Genomic DNA, 17,325 nt, shown 5'->3' with positions numbered 1-17,325 from the left:
TTGTAAATGGACCATCTGATTATATATTGTAGGTGAAGAAAAGACATCTTCCATTTTACAATAGAGAGATTTCTGTGTTTGTTATTAAAACATTCATAAATACATCCCTACAGAATCCTGCTGGATTATGCTACAAATGATTTAGGGACATGCTCACAGTTACCTTTCTCACTACAAAGTCACCGCCTTCTGGTCAGCTAAGCAATAGCTTCTTATTTAAAAATAACTTCATGTCTTCCAATGACATCAGTTAGAGAAATTCAGAATGTTGAGAGACTGTATTTGTATATAGATTTCCTTAAACTGTAAAATAAATGTTTAGAAGTAAATTAAAAACCTTCAATCTGGAAAGAGCTTTGTTACTAGAAAATATCAAATGCATGCTGCTTCACAGAGCCAACTGCTGCCCCTATAGCAACTTCTATTTTTATTTTTGACATTCTGTTGTTGAAAACATGAAACCAATAATGAAGATTTAAAATCTGTAAAGTCTTAATATAGGACTCTATTTAAAGGAAAACACATGCTTTTATCACATGTTTTTGTAGCTATGGCCTATTCACAACAAAATATAAGTTTTTATGTGATCATTGAAGTTTAGATGAACAGAAACCTACTATCTAAAATCATACATGTGTGAAAGGGAAATGTTTTTAAAGAAGGACAAATCAACTAGGTGGCAATAACAATGTGGAGTATTCAGATAATAAATTATTAATACTACCAGATAGATTTTTCTGCATGCCCATAATCAGGTTAACATTGTAGCTTGGAAATAACTGTCAAGTTTGATCTTGCACTTAATATTTATTCTGAATTCAAATAGAGAAGTAATGAAAAATAGGAAAAACTATTTAATCACAAATGTATAGAGACAATTAAGAACTGGTTCCATTCAATTCTTACTCAGTATTGTACACGGTGAATATCCCTGGTATTACAGAAATTGGAAGACTGTATATTGCAGTGTGAATCACAGCTGCAATATGTGAGCCTAACCTGTGAATGATGAAGTGCTAATATATAGTATGTATAGTATATTGGATACAAATAATGTGAATGAGAAGAAGCTGGTTGGTATAAGGCAATACAAAATAGAACCCCAGTGCACTGTTTTGAGGATATGACTCATATTATTATACAGCTATAATACTGTGATGTGGAAGGATATTATATTGTGAGTAACATTCTGTGATGTCAATAGAAATCTAATGTACTGGAATATTAAACTGAACTTGATATGCCTTAGAGAGAGAAATCTGTTCTCAAATAATCACTAAATGTTTTGAGTATGATCTGATTGCAATTAGTGGTGGACTAATTACTTGGTTAAAATAAGAACTGAACCTTTGTCAAACATTTAAACCAAGTCTCAACATAACTTTTTTCTAAGGCTCAAATAAGGTCAGTTATTTTAATTATCTATTGAGAATCAGTAGCAGCTACTCTATTTATACGGTGGTAACTATCTTCCCATTGTACATCCTATTTTCAACTACCCCTCCTCCACCAAAAAAACCATCAGCTTTTCTGAAATTTTGCCACATTTCATCCCAGATTAGAAGACAGGAAACCGGGCCAGATAAACCCTTAGTCTGACCCAATATGACTATTCGTACATTCTTAGTTTCTAGGAAGACTAGTAAAAATCAGAAATGCTGGTGTAAATAGATGTCAATGGAACTATGGATATTTACCACAGATGAGAATCTCACCCATCGTGTCCTGAACATTTATTTGAAGTTCATAACTCTTTCTGGCTCAAATTATTTCTGTAATGTCTTAGTCTAGAAATAGCTGGGGGAAGCATAAGGAGGAATTGGATACATGGGAGGAGAAAACTGGCGCGGCTTGGAGGGTGGGATGGAGGAAGTACTGGAGCCAATGGGACATTAATGGAGTGCAGGGGACTGCAGGAAATTTGGAGGAGTGGTAGAAAGAAGTAGGTGAAGGGACAGGGAAAAAGCAGAGGCTCTTATATATGTTATTTTTTTTAAAATGAAATGTTAAGCCCTTAATGTAGAGAAGACTTCCACTCCACCATCTACTATACCACTGTGATATAACTGCCATCCCGCACCTTTGATAGACTTGCCAAAGTCTTTAGCAAGATAGCCTTGGGCCTCATAGTCTCAGAGCAAAGGATCCCATCTTGTGGGGAGATCTTATACCAACCAAATTTACATTTTCCTGGGAAGGTTTTCAGACACAAAGAGCAGTTAGGTGCACAACGCCAATTGAAAGTCAGTGGAAGCTAGGTGCCTAACTCCAGTTTGAAAATCTGCCTTCTAATACTCATGTAAATAACTAAATAAAAAATAATAAAGGGGGATGGGAATTAAGAAACAAAAAAATCTTCATTATAAGTTCCTATGGGAGCCCAGTTGGCATCCTCAAAACAACATTACATGAAATTCTACATCTTTTTTTTTAAAAAAAAAATTCAAATATTAAAATGTGGGGAAATCAACTGGAAAAGGATCTAGCCTGTTCCTCACTGTTGCATCATCCCATCTGATTTACGTAGCCAACTCAAACGTAATTTTACCCTTAAAATTGTGTTTAAAAAAGTGTGTGTTTGTATGCAAAGATCATAATAACTAATTGCTAGGAGATTATAAAATCTTGTTTCTGGTTCAAGGGATCAATTATTGATAATATTTTGGTGATACAAAATTTGGTCTTAAAGTATTATTACTAGTGTTCGCTCTACCTCAGTGAAGCACACTTTAACCTTTGCTTTTTTTTAATCAGGCTACTTTTAATTTTGAGGGAGGATTGCAAGGCAGTTAGGCATCCCACTTTAATATCTTCCCCTTTGTGCATATCTGAACCTTTTGAGTTGCAGCCAGACCAGCAGAAACAAAAGCGTGGAAAATCTCACGAAAGAACCTGGTTTTGTGAGTTTTCAGCACAAATTTGCAACCTCCAAATATTCAGAAAAACATTACTTTGTAATTAAAAAATGTAGACTGTGAAACAATGGTGATTTATACAGCACTAGTTGTGCTGTAAGCGGTTTAGGACGAGACATGGAAGTATTTCAAAAGCTCTTTTCATTGAGTACCTTTGTGATACCCACACATGGTATCTGACAGCCTGCTACTTTGATGTTAACTGCAGAATTAATACCTCTGAAACTCAGTATAGCTGGGGATGATGATATATCCTCATTGATTCATCATAACTACTAGTATGACTTCACTGCTAGAAGTACTACAAACCATCACACAGGAGGTAACAAAATAGTTCAGCGCAAAATGTTTGAAATGTTCACAGATCAATTCGTACCCATATTTCAATGCAGATACCTCTAACATCTCCAGAAAATAACTCTTATCCACACTTAAGGCAGGTGTGAGTTAAAATGGATAAAAGAATAGTATCAAGGTTTATATATATGCCCAGAGCAGTAGATGGTAACATCTGAATCAAAAAACAAAAGAAAAAACCCAACCCCTAAATATATAAAAATTTTCAGAAATACACAAAAGTATTTTTCCCGGAATAAGAACACAGGCTTTTTTTTGTTTTGTTTTTAAACTTGCCTCTTTTTTTAACATATGTATAACTGCTGGGAAATGGGACATGTACCCACGTTTTACTATGATCACAGGATTCATGCATTCCCATTCCTGAGCACACTCCTCTGCAACTAATATTATGTGGTAGCACTTACATTAGCAGCCATTAAAAATTCACTGTTTACCAACAATTTCCACACCATGGTATTGACTATAGTTATAACCTATTACAAATATAGGAAATGCTGCCATATGTCAAGTGACAATGCATGATAACTGTGAGAAAATGCTGACTTCATGGTGGTGACTGCTGCATATTCACTGCTTTAACATAGTTGTGCTAGTTTCTAAAATGTGAAGTTTTCTAATTGCACTGTTAAAATATTAGTCCACAACTGGCCATCTCACCATAGGGCTACTCCCAGAGTATCCTTAATTCAAATATTGTCTGTTTATAATCCATTCAGAATAGTCATGTGACTAAACTTTTCTGCACCCTACCGCCCTCATATCATGCCATTATGCCAACAGTCAGACTCACCTGTCAGCCTGAGGATAAAATTTAAATCTTGTACCCATATAATCTTGTTCTGTGATAACATGAAATCTAGCAGGTGAGATGGGAGAAAATCAAGGCATGAAATCAGTAACATAATGAGACACCTGAAAACACATACTTGTCGTCACAGTTTTCTGTTCCTCCTGAGTCAGAGTTAAATGATATTCAAGCAGATTAAGAGACACTATATTCTAAAGTTGCAATCTTTCAGATGAGATGGAAAATCAAAGCCATTGACATCCTGAGAGCCATTGACACCCTAAAGAGTATTTTCCACTATAGGTAATGACCCAGGTGTCCTAGCTAAATTCAACCTCAGATAGTTCTGTTTACTTAACTTCTTCCTGCAGTTTCAATTGGACACACTGGGTGAAATACTGGCCACACGGAAGTCAGTGACAAAGGTTTCATTGATTTCAGTAGGCCAAGATTTCACCCAGTTTTTTAAAAAAACCTTTTACTTAACCTTTTTGGTAGAGTTGCTATAAGTTTTATTAAACAAGTGCTGTACTCCACCCCAGAGATTGCAGTTCAGTGATGCCTAGGGCTAGTAAGTGTTTGGTTAGACTAAATAGTTAATGTTTGCAAAGCTATTTGATATCAATTAACTAACATGCAAAGCATTAATGCAGCGAATAAGACTTGCATCCTTGGTTTATACTGTTATAAATATGTTGATCCCAGAATCTCAGAGACGCAAGGTGGGTGAAGCAATACTTTCTTTTACTAGTCCAATTTCTGTTGGTGGAAGAACTTTCAAGCATCATAGAGCTCTAATAGAAGAAAGTATTACCTCACCCACCTTCTCTCTCTCATACCTTGGTTTAGTTAGTTTCTGTGAATTTGATTCAGGTTTATCTTACTGCATTGGCCTTATGCTCCCAGTCAGATAATTTGTTTGTTGTGCCTTCCCTATGTTGTGCATTTTCTGGGTACTGGGCTTTTTCTAATAGCCTCAGGCTGGTGGAATGCCCTTCAGTTTGATATCTGCCCAAGTGTTTCAATATTTAAAAATTGCACTTAAAATATTTCTCTTCTTTCTTGACGTTGAATGTATTGCTCTGAGTTATTTTATAAGATATCTTGACGATAGTTAATGGTGCTTTATAAATATATAATAATAATAATTAATACTAAATTCTTGCCTGGTCCTTGCATTTCTTAATTATACAAGTCTTTCTTTGCTAATCCATTAGCTGATAGAGATGCAATAATATGTAATAACAATTACAGCCCTGCACGTTTCTTGCCAGCATTTTTATACTACTGCTACTTTCTTCATTCACTCACTGAATTAATTTAGATTAAGACTCTTATGTAGAAATATGAAATACATGTGATTATAGTGCAGTTGAATACTTAGCATACTGTATTCACATGTATAATACTTAGTGCAGAGTTGGAGGGGTATTATACACTGCTTTTATGTACAGCAGAAGACTGATTTAAAGTCAAAACGAGTGGGAACTGAAAGAGACACCTGTAGTTAGTCTAATCAGCCACTGGATGTCACTATTGTTCCATACAAATTCAGCTGAAAGAATATTTATCTAGAGTTGGGTGGCTGACTATTGCACAGACCATTAGAATGAAATAAACTATGTGAACATATCCAATTACCTTTTCAGGAAAGTTATACAATACATTCATTTTAAAAATTACATTTTTATATCAGACTTCACCAGGTCGCAGAGCCAGCAAACTTTGTGTCTCTCTCTTCCCCTTCTTTTATAACCTTTAGCCCAGTGTTTGGAACACTTGCCTAGCTTGTGGGAGACCAATATTTGAATTCCTGCTCTGGAGCAGGAACTTGAACTCAGAGCTCCTCCCTTGTTGGTAAGTGACCTAACTACCAGGTGGAAAGCTGTGCTGGGTTGGGCTGTGCTCAGTCTCTTTTTGAAACTGTTTTACATGGTATAAATACTTAACTATTCAATGGAGCAGGGACTTGAACTGAGATCTCCCCCTGGCATGTGAGTATCCTAACTACTAGGTGCTATGCCTATTGGGCTCTCAATCTCTCTCTTGTTGAAGCTGTTCCACACTGAAAAAAAAAATTTAAATATTCATTGTGCCAAATAAATATATATATATATATATATATATATATATACACACACACACACATATATAATGAGAGAGAGAGACACACACACACACACCCTACAGCCTGATGATTAAGGCACTTATCTAGATGATAGGAGATTTAGATTCAAATCACTCTGAATCAGGCAAAGAGAAGATCTGAATCTAAATTCAAGTCCTTGCTCCAGACTGGGGATTCAAACGTGGGTGTTCCACATCCCATGCAAGTGCCTAACCACTGGGCTAAAGATTGCAAAAGGAGAGATGTGCTCCCACTTTCTCTTGCTGATACTTGGCTGACCTGAAATAGACATTTCAAATTTATGACAATTCTAAACATTTTTGGAACTGAAACAAATATTTCCCCTGATTTTTTTTCAATTTGCTGGCTGAACTGAAAAATCTGTTATTCGCCCAACTCTGGTTAGGGCTTGTGGGGTGCTGATTTTGTGCTTATGTCTATTTGTATCACTTTTAAAAATATAAAATAAAAATCCATTGCAAAACAAAAGAACAAAAATCAGTAGACAGGCCTACACTAGGAAATTACATCAGCATAGCTACATCTCTCAGGGGTGTGAAAAATCTGCACCCCTAAGAGACGTAGTTATACCAACATCACCCCTGATGTAGATACTGCTAGATCGAAGGAGGAATTCTTCCATAAACCTAGCTACTATGCCTTGGGAAGGTGGAGTACCTTATGCCGTTAGGAGAATCTCTCTTCTTGGCCTAGGTGATGTCTTTATTGAAGTGCTACAGTGGTGCAAATGCAGCTGTGCCTGTAGCATTCTAAGTGTAGACATTCCCAGGGATATAGCACATTATATCGAATGAAGAGCCTCAGGTCCTGAGCTGTGGCCAAGGATCACTCTTTGGAGGAGGAATAGGAGAGGCCATCACTGGCTTAAAGCCACCTTGGTGTGTCCCTGTTCCTGAAGTATTCTGACACCCTTAATTTACACCTTGGACTTGAGTAGTATCTGGGGATCACTGGCACATAAGGAAATCTTGTTCATGCCTCCTTCCTCCAGCCATGCCCGGGCATAGGCAATCAGAAAGGGTGGCATTGTAGTCTGATTCTGGGGTTTGATTTCCCAAATCAAGGTATGGAGTTCTCCTCCTATCTGAATTAGCACTTTCCTAATCAGAGCTTTCAGAACTTCCCCTGAATATAATCCTGGGTATGGTTGATTTATTATAATAAACAAACTATCAAACCCATAAAAAGATACACAAGCAAGCAAACTAGCCCTATGGGATACAGCATAAAAGGGACTATGGCTGCTGTACACACCTGAAGATTCCTCTACATAAGAGAAATTCTCCAGTGGTGGGATTTAAGGTAGCTTTAGGACAGAGTGGTACAAAAATGTGCCTAAGGCAGGTAAAATCTGGCCCAGGATTATAGTTATTTGTTCTTATTTGAAGAGAATGGAAAGGGTCATGTAGATAATCCTGGTATCTTTTAAAAACTCCAGCTGTATTTCAGAAAAGGAGAGTCTTTTTAATAGGAATTTACTGTAGATCAGTGGAATTCACCCAATAGGACTGGAAATCAAGATAGTTAGGATTTGCGACTCCATGACTGTGCTGTATAAACCGTCAAAACAATTGGACTTAACACAGTTGTTAAATTTCATTGTGGTGCAGCTAAATTGTAACATGGTTTGGTCAACCTATGTAGACTCTACCTATGATTTTTAACCTGTATATAACATGGTTTGAGGCTAGATTAAACCATTTTATAACCCATTGTCAACACAACTGGATTTAATAACCATTATTCAACTCAGCCCTCTTAACTGTTCAGTTGGGAATTGTTGGCACAGGCCTTTATGTTCTCCAGTCAGCCAGCAGTTTCGTTATCAGATAACTGTAGCAATAATTACACATCCATCTGTGTTTATCACTGAAAATATGTGAAAATGTAAATAGAGACTATTAGGCATCTTTCATAAAATAATTGAATAAATTGCTCTTCTAATCATGTCTATGCTTTAATATAAACATGGTGAATTTTCATTATTAACTTAACCATCTATGATGAAGTATTTAGTAATGGTTTTGGTGGCTGGTATTTGAAGAGACTCCATAGTTGGTCTCGGATTTGTGCCTGTATTTCTTACCCCCCCCCCCCCCCCCCCCCCCCAACACCCCTACCTACCTAGATGAAAAAAATGCAGTCGTCTGTTTCTACATGTATTTTCCTCTGTAAAAGATTATAGATTGGTATCTATTTCATATTTTTTTCATGTATGGTCACAATGAGGCATTAAAATACATGACATTTTAAAGTCGACCTTAAAAATAGTTTTAACTCGTCAACATTATACTCTATGGAGGACATAAAGTTACTTAGAACATGTACTGAATATTTTTTATATTGAAATAATCCTGGGCTAGTAGTATAACGTGTGTGTGTGTGTGTGTGAGAGAGAGACCCCAAAATAGCAACATAGCTTCCTTTATACTTTCATGTATTACATAAATGTAATTTTTTCTGTTTGGAAGCATATCGTGTTAGTCACCATTTCAGGCACTGGTGAAGTCAAAAAGTATAGCGATGCCTTTCAATTCTATATTTCTGACAAACCCTAATCTTCAGTTCAGTCATAGGCAAGTTTTGCTGGTAGAAAATGTAGTCCTTTAATGGTTTTAGGTGTGTTCATTTTACTGACGTTTTATATAAATTTCAAAACTACAGCTTGAGAAAATTACATTATGTTCAGCAATGCAGTTTAAAGTGCACCAAGCACCTGCATTATTAATCATGTTGGAATCTAAAGCTCTTTGCACTCAGTAAACATATGGTACCAGAATTACATGGTTCAGTATATTATGAATAATCCACCCTCTATTATTTTCTGTTTATAGACCTTAAAAAAGAAAATAGTTTTATTACACTAAAATGAGCTTAAGCACATTAGTGCTGTTTTAAATGATGCCTTCTAACCTTGTTTCATTGTGTCTTGCATAGTTCAAGGTGATTTGTTTTGATTATTTTCCCTAGTAAGCAAAGAATCTACAAGAACACCCTGTTAAAGATTTTGCTTTTTCTAATCTGCTGCAGTGAAACTGCATTGTAGAAACACTCCCTCCCAAGTAGTCAAAGATGTGCAATTTACTAAACCAAATCAAGTTACAAAACAGCGATAATGAAATTACTGATTAGCTTCTTTAAGGATGAGGCTGTATATGAAGAATGAGAAAGAAGAGCTATCCAGTTTAAAAGATCCTTTGTCTAGTATGTGAGGGTTATAATTTATTTTAATATGTGGGGGATGGTATATTGTTCTGCAATCAATAAAATTTTGTCAATGACTTTGAGGGAGAGGGATAGAGATCCAGATTATAAATAGACATCTGGGTTTGTCCAGAAACATACTGATGAATGACTTCACATTAAAAATGAATATTTATGAATTCAGCAGGGTAATGATAAATGATTTTTCTCTCATTTTTTTAAAGATCATTTGGCTTTCTTTCTTAGGTTATAGAATAACCAGTTTTCACTGACAGCTCTTTCCACTTGCTCTGGTGTTTCTAAAATGTACCCTGATTGGTTTTCTAAATACTTGAAGCTTCATTTAGTTATTACATGGATGGTGTGCAAAGCACATCCAGATACTCTAACAAGCAGAGACCACAAATAAAAAAGAATTGAAGAAAATGACAGATTTAATGGTTTGATTAACCACATTAATGTCTTTGACAGTCTTGAAAAGAGAATTTCTAATGAGCACCCAAACAAATGTGTGCAGGAAGTGGTCTTGTCTTTGCTACTGCACATTTGAGTTCCTCTAATTACATCAATAAGGAATTTCTGTGCCTGGTTTAATGAATGCCTTTTGACTACTTGCTGAAAGGCAACTGGATGTAAGAAGGGATAAACACTGGCATCTTTTGTATGAAGCCACATGAACAGATTTCAATTAGTAGTTATCAGCTCTAGAAAACTCTGTATTTTAGTACAGTAAATCTTCCCCTCCCGTTTTCTTTAGTAAGCCTCAATTTTCCTCTCCCCCTTAGCTTTCTGTGACACACTCTGATCTGAAGCTTTTACTTAGCACTGGCTTGTATTGCCTTGTATCATGCCTTGTATTGCACAAAAATCAGGCATTCTTTCAGGGCTGTTCCTGCACCATCTGTAAGCTCAAGCAAGTCTTAGAATTCATATGAAGCTATAGTACCTGGATCATTCAGTGTGTCTTTGATTCATAAAGTGAACTTCAAAACATTTTTTTGCATTGTTGTCATTTTTCAGCCTAAACAGAGGCACACACACTGCAGATGTGGTGGATTAGTTATGAAAGAAGTTTTCTATTTAAAAACAGGTGAGATTTTAATGAAATCAATAGATGGTCTGTACAATAGTTTTGTATTAAACCAGAACTCAAGCTTCACATTATTTGTGGCATTTAAATTTCAATGAGTTGATTATGTATGAGAGTAAAATGACCAATATTATGAATGTACAAAAAAGTGACATGGAAGTGCTGTGCCAAAGGAGTGAAAAAAACGTTCCCTTTATAGTCACTAGAGTTCAATAAAGCACCACTATTTCCCAGCTTTTAAAAGCTCTTTTATCACAATGGTTCATACCTCACATTCCCTGGAGCCTGATTTGTTATACGTGCAGGGTCCTGTTCCATTCAGCAACATCTCACTGGTTTCAGTGTTGGTAGGTTTATAGTCTACATAAAATTCCTGTGTGGTGGGAGTCATTTGCTTCAGTGACTGTCTTTTTTTTTTCCTGTGCCTTCGCATGAGAGAGTGTTGCTGCAGCTGCTTCATACTGGCTGGGTAACGCTTCCATGACACATAGATTACCAGCAGGATCACAAGTACAGACAAAAAAAGGGCCACACTCCCTGCTATGATTTTATGAAAGGAGATGTGTTCTGTGTCATGCTCAAGTTCTGAGCTGGATTCGGTGGCTCCGATAGTTGGGGACAAAGGGGGCTTGCTTTCATGTTTGGGCCTGGTGAGTTTTGGTTTAAATGTTGGCTTTGGGAGAGCTCTTGCTAATTCAAACCTCTCTGTAGTACTTTTGCCACAGATGCTGTAGTTTTTCACTGCATCAATAACATTCACCCCTTGCAGCTCTTTGGGGCTAGCACAGATAATTGTATTTTCCCTCAGCCCTTTAAAACTTTTTAGCCAGTTTACCAAAGAGCAAATGTTTCTGCTGCATTCCCATATATTCCCAGCAAGGCTGATATCATTGAGGGATATCCAAGAATCCAAAATTTCTTGACCAATAAATGTGAGCTTGTTTGAATCCAGGTTGAGGCGCTGTAAATTGGGCACACACTGAAAAACACTAGGTCCACTGAAAGCTTCTATTTCATTGCCAGATAAATCAAGCCTTTGTAATGAACTCCAGGTCCAGGACATAGTTTGTCCTATCACACTGATTTTATTCCACTGTAAATAAAGGTTTTGAAGGCTGACCAGTCTTGGAAAAAGTGCCAGGTTGAGCTTAGAAAACTGATTGTGCTCCAGGTGAAGCTCCTTCAGCCTTATCATGCCTGCAAAGACATTCCTTGCTAAACTTCGGATCCGATTGTAACCAAGGTCCAGAAGTTCAAGGTTCCTACAATCTTGAAATATTCGAACAGGGATGGTTCTTAGGGAATTGGACCGCAAATGTAAACTCAGTAGCTTCCTTAAGCCCCTGAACTGTTCAGATCCCAGAGACTGCAGCTGATTGTATGACAGATCCAAGTTACGGAGATTTGTCACAGGTCTGAAGGTATTATTAAGAAAATAGGAGATTCTGTTGGAACTCAGGATCAACTCTTTTAGTCTGCGTATTCCATTGAAAGCATTTTCATCAATATTGCTGATGTGGTTATGGTCTAGATACAGCCAGGTGAGCTGATTTAGACCTTTAAACTGATTATGTTTTAGTTTTTGGAGGCTGTTATAGCGAAGGGACAAACCTAAACAACCAGCAGATATAGTCGAGGGTATCTCCTGTAATTTCTGAGATTCACAATATACCATTTTTCCTTCACACCTACAGCCCTTAGGGCATCCTCGTTCAGCAGAAGAAAGCATTGTCAGTAATACAGTAGGGGCTATTACCAGGGCTACAGCTGATCCGCGCAGTAGCCTAATTACATTGAAACCTGGAAATAAAAACAACTTAGAAAAGTTATCCCCCCCAAAAGATCAGTCATTTTTAAAATCATGCTAAGAATCTTTCTTTTAAAAATCATTAAAAAAAAATTTCTAACTTGGCAGCTACTTTGCATGTTATTTTCTTTTACTTGGATTTAAAAAAGTCTTTATAAATATTGTAAAACAGTTAAGTAAAAATGTAATCAATAGACATTTTAACTATCTTTCTAAATCATATCAAGGTAAGTCTATAGAGCAATTAAAACAGAGTCTTATGCAGAAGCTACATGCTGTATATTTTTAAAAAAAAGAAAAACATACCCATCCTTTGTGTTGTTCAAAGGTCGTCCTTAGGTCTTTTGTTTTTTGCTTAGGGTGCCACAAGCATGACAGTCCCTGTCAGCTGCACTGTTGTGAGTCAGGGCTTGCTGACACCCAGGAAGAAAAATTGGACCCCTTGGGAGATGGACTGATTTTGGAACATTATTCTTTGCCAGCCATGCAGAACACTCCAAGAATAAATAAATTCCAACACACCATTCACAGCAAAATATTAGATTCTTCCTAGGTAATAGGATCTTCATGGATATTACGTTTTTGCATCTTTACTGTTAGAAACCTTGCTTTTAAAATCTTTCTTTATATGAAAGCATGATGGATTCTTCCAAGCAACATTTAGCTATCTGAATTCAAACATCTGTATTCCATAGTACAGCAGTTATTGTAGTTAGCACCCGATCCAGCTAGGAAGCTGCTTTGGAGCACAGAATAACAGAATAACCCAGTACAATGCACAAGCTCTGTTCACTTCTGCATACTGTCATTCTGAAAGCTCCTCCGACTGTTGCTTTGGTTTCAGTGAATGCAGTCTTATGTATAACTGCCTCCAGTGGTGAAGAATATTATGGGCATGTGCAGAAATGTCTTCCTTTTATCTTGCAAATGAATAAGCTCTGCTGGGAAATGAGTGATTGTTCTGGGTAACTAAATGGGAGCGAAGTGGTCAGCTTCAGTGTGAACTACTGAAATATTCTGAAAATTCCAAATCCTGTCTCGTTTTTGCTTTTGTCAAAGGCCTTTTCTCATTCTCTCTCTCATGCATGCACACCCACGGTAACTCACTACTTTTTAATGCAGCTAGTGTGTCTGTAATCCAACATTTTAACAAGGATAAACTATTCATATCATGAAAAATATTTTGAGACTAACATTTTGCTTTTTGCCCTTTAAAAAAAAATCATAGTGGAAAAATGTGTAGGGGAATTATCAGGTTCGTTTTATTTCATAACTTGCTATCCTTTGTTTCACAACATTAACTGTTTTAAACACAAGCTAGATTTAGTTAAAAACATAGTCCAGCGAGCAAAGGAGCCAAATAGATTTGATATGGAATCTGGCCCTATTGATTTTGTCGTGTTAAGTAAAGACACGTTTGAGGGTTTTTTATGTGTATTTACTGTAATTAAAGAACTTTGAAAATATATAATTAAATAAATAAATTTAAAAAAAACAAAAACCCAGAAATAGATTTTTACTTTTGTACAGTCTAAAAAAAATAAAAATAAAAAATAAAATTGATTGTGGCCACCTTATGTTTGAGAACAAGAATCCTCCATCCCTCCTCTTCCCCTCCCATGGGATTAAGGAGCCTCCTCCCCCTGCATGACCTGTTGGAGGAAGGAGCCTTCCCCTTGCATGGTCAGTGGAATTATAGCACAGAGGGTGCTATTGAGATTGTCCCCCTCAAGGAAGAATGTGTCTGATAGGTGGTAGAGTAGGTGGAACCATGGCTCAGTGCCTTGCAAGAGTTAGCCAGAGCAAAAGAGGAGTATACCTCATCTTTTAAAGGATTGTCACTGATTGCACTCCCCTAAATGCAGCTGGGGAGCGCTGAGGCAGAATATCTTCAGAGATCCACTGGGGTACTGTGGCTCCGTACTTTGTCCCTTACTATGGGCTGTGACTTTTGTCAGTGCAGCCGCTTGTGATTTACAATCAGATGAGAGCATACAGTTTCATGTAACATAATTCCTTTTGAAACTTACCACATTTCAAAATGTGATCAGTGCACTGGGAACTTTCTAACATTTCACATTATGTGACTGGGCTGTGTCCTTACTTGGTTCTAAACAGAACATGAATATCCTGAGGTAGCATCCAAACATATGCCCTTTCTGGGCATGGCTTTATTGGTAACTAAAAAACAATAGTTCAATATAAATCTCAACTAGAATATAAACCTAAATAATAAATACAGTATAAACCTCAATCTCTCCCTGAGCTTGCTATCCCAAGAAATTTTCTCCAGACTCTCTTCTCCCTCCCGTTTCTCCCCCCGTCCGTCGTGTCCCCCCCCCCCCCCGATGGTTGAGTTGAGTAGATTCCACTACCAAAAGTAAGCAGAACTTCAACAGCTTTTTTCATTATTCTAACAATTGCCACTAGGGTGAGCAAACAGAAGATCCCTGCCACCCTGTTACAGTTAGTTGTTTTCACTTTTTATAAAGTAGCAAATAGCGATAAGACATGGCTGAACAAAGCAAGCATGGAACATGATGTTAATTGCTTGTCAAGTTCAATTTTCTTAACTGAATCTTTTTTGAATTATACAAGCATAAAAAATGCCAGTATCTGGTAACCACTTTTTTCACTTGCATTTCTGTGTCTCCAGATAGCAGAGCAGATTTTGTTTAAATTGTGCAACCATAATCATTTCCAGCACAAGACCTTATATACCAAGTTTCAGCGCAGCATAAAATTTAACAGACAAATTATGAACTTTGAAAATCAGAGGCTTTAACTGAAGTTCTGACTTTATCTTAGGTATGAAAGCACCTTAGAATGTGTACATGTTTGGCCTGCATTTCCTCTCATTGACACTGGTTATACAATGATATATGGTGGAGTTACCTCCCAGTTTACAGTGAGAAAAGAATCACACCCAAACTTTATGGTCGATTCTTGTTCTTCTACACCCTGGTTTTCTTCACTTTTATGTATAAACTCCCTTTTGTAAAGACAATGACATACATGTTAGAGCGATTATTGCAATTTTGCGGTATCTGAAGTGCAACAGTTTCTTCATATAAGTAAAGTAACTCAAAATTTGATAAATCCATTAATGTGTATTTAATTTATATTATTTATACATTAGTATTCTCCAACGTTGCTTCTGGATGTTGATGTTGTTCAGACTGCATTTTAAGTTATTCACTGTATTTTGTCAGTCAATCTTCCATTCTGGTCCACTGAGAACAGCGTTTCCAAGCAAGAGGAGACTGCAAGTAACAGAAATCTAGAGAGCCACACATCAACTGGTGCTCAGAGGGAATGTTTGTCACTTTTCTTTGTCTGGTAGGACAGCATCTCCTGAGATGTTCCAAAGTCCATGGAAGTTTGTCAGTTTGTTTTTGTCACTTTCTCAGAGGCTTCTGGGCTTCTGTTTCTGATGTAGATTGTGATCCACAAAAGCTTTGGAGAACAGTAAGTCTTGCTAGTGAAGAACTGCGCCTTAGCAGCTACACTTCTACTCTTTGAGAGCTAACTTTTTCCTCTAGGCTTTGACTACACTGGGAAAATGAGGTACGTCGGCAAATGTGCTAACTAACATGCTGTTAAACCTGACCCAGCACCAAGTGTAGACAATCAGAATCACGTTTTAAAATGTGTTGGGAGTAGAGCTGGGTGAATAACTGGGGTTTTTTGTTGTTTTTAGGCCAAACTGCCTCTGTTGTTTTGATTCGTTCTCTCAACCAAATTCATCACTTCTAACTTGAGAGTGAAAGTGGTATTTTTTGGCTGGATAATGTAAACACTGCCATAAAAGATGATAGGCTCTTTTCACCCTCATTGACACAAGGGGATGCAAACTGCATCCCCCACCATGCCTCTGAGCCAACAGGGACAGCTACATTCTAGATGCACTCAGTTCTGGGAGAGGACAGATAGAACAATCTGCCCTCTCAGAAGCTTCCACCAGGGGCTTTCCCAACCCGACTAGCCTAGGCCATTTCTGGGGCAGTGTTTGTTCACTGCAGGCTCTGAGTGGAGCAAGGTAGGTGGTCACCTTGCATGACTGCAACACTCCTCTGGGAGGATGTTCCATCAGCAGGGGCCCTGCAACTTGATTTACACTACTGGAAGCTGGCATAGCCAAGGGGTGAACCAAGCACCTTGTATTGTTTTCAGATAGTAGGTATGTGAAGCCTCCATAGAGCTGGTTTGAAACTGGGCTAGTTTAGGAAATACAATGAGGAGAAGAACTTGCAATTTTTCAGGCGCATTAAAAACAGCTGAGACATGAAGCAGCTGCCACCATTTTCTGTGGACATTTGGAAAGAGAAGTAGGAAGGCAGTACATGGATTAAATGATTTGTGAGCCCCACAAGTGAGGGGAAGAAGGACAAATGAAGACGGTTCAAAATATTTCTGTGATTGCATTACAATTGGGAATCAAGCATTATCAGAGGTTAATTGAGTCTCCTCACCCAAACAATAATAAATCTGCCCCAGCTTCCCATCTTCCACCTTCAGTGTTCTCCTGTGTAAAAAGTGTTTTGTTTTTTTTTTTTGTTTTTTTTTTTTAATCATTTTGTCAGAATGAGTTTTTGGTAAAAATGTTTTTATTTCTGTAAAGCTGTTAAGAAGTCCACAGCTATAGGCTATGAATTACTTTCTTTTCTGAAAAGCCATACTGATCCTTTCCCACCCCACTACCCTAAGTACTTACTGCACAAATCCCATAATGTAGGATTCTGGATTTAGACGATTCAGCAACTGTATATCTGGATACAAAAGTAACACTTGTATGTTTAAGCACACATACGTGTGGGTGGGTGACTAATGTGACTGTGGGTGACAAATGTCCTTGCATTACCCTCTTTGGATTCATGAAGTGGCAAAGTATGTCTTTTATTAGATGGTGTTTAGCAGTAAAGAAGCGAGGAATCAAGAGGGTTAGCAATAGTAAGTTTGTTCTAAGTTGTACAGTAGTGTGTGGCCACTGTCCAATTAAGGGAAGATAATAAG

The 17,325-nt window shown here is 37.3% G+C and overlaps 2 protein-coding genes across 5 annotated transcripts in view; one reads left to right on the top strand and one right to left on the bottom strand.

Annotated features, from left to right (window-relative positions):
• Positions 1-17,325, top strand: part of CTNNA3 (catenin alpha 3) — an 813,634-nt gene that overhangs the window by 367,450 nt on the left and 428,859 nt on the right. The window lies entirely within an intron of this gene.
• Positions 10,551-12,249, bottom strand: LRRTM3 (leucine rich repeat transmembrane neuronal 3). The gene has a single exon (XM_067552605.1). The coding sequence runs from the start codon at positions 12,232-12,234 to the stop codon at positions 10,768-10,770; it is 1,467 nt and encodes a 488-aa protein (XP_067408706.1). The 5' UTR covers positions 12,235-12,249; the 3' UTR covers positions 10,551-10,767.

This window comes from Emydura macquarii, unplaced genomic scaffold (genome assembly GCF_026122565.2).
Source record: "Emydura macquarii macquarii isolate MOO-44397 ecotype Brisbane River unplaced genomic scaffold, CSIRO-AGI_Emac_v2 contig_1390, whole genome shotgun sequence".
NCBI lineage: Eukaryota > Metazoa > Chordata > Testudines > Chelidae > Emydura > Emydura macquarii.
This window is presented reverse-complemented; position numbering and strand designations above follow the sequence as displayed.

Coding starts and splice junctions, on each gene's coding strand:
- LRRTM3 (XM_067552605.1), bottom strand. CDS start 12,234: ATGCTTTCTTCTGCTGAACGAGGATGCCCTAAGGGCTGTAGGTGTGAA.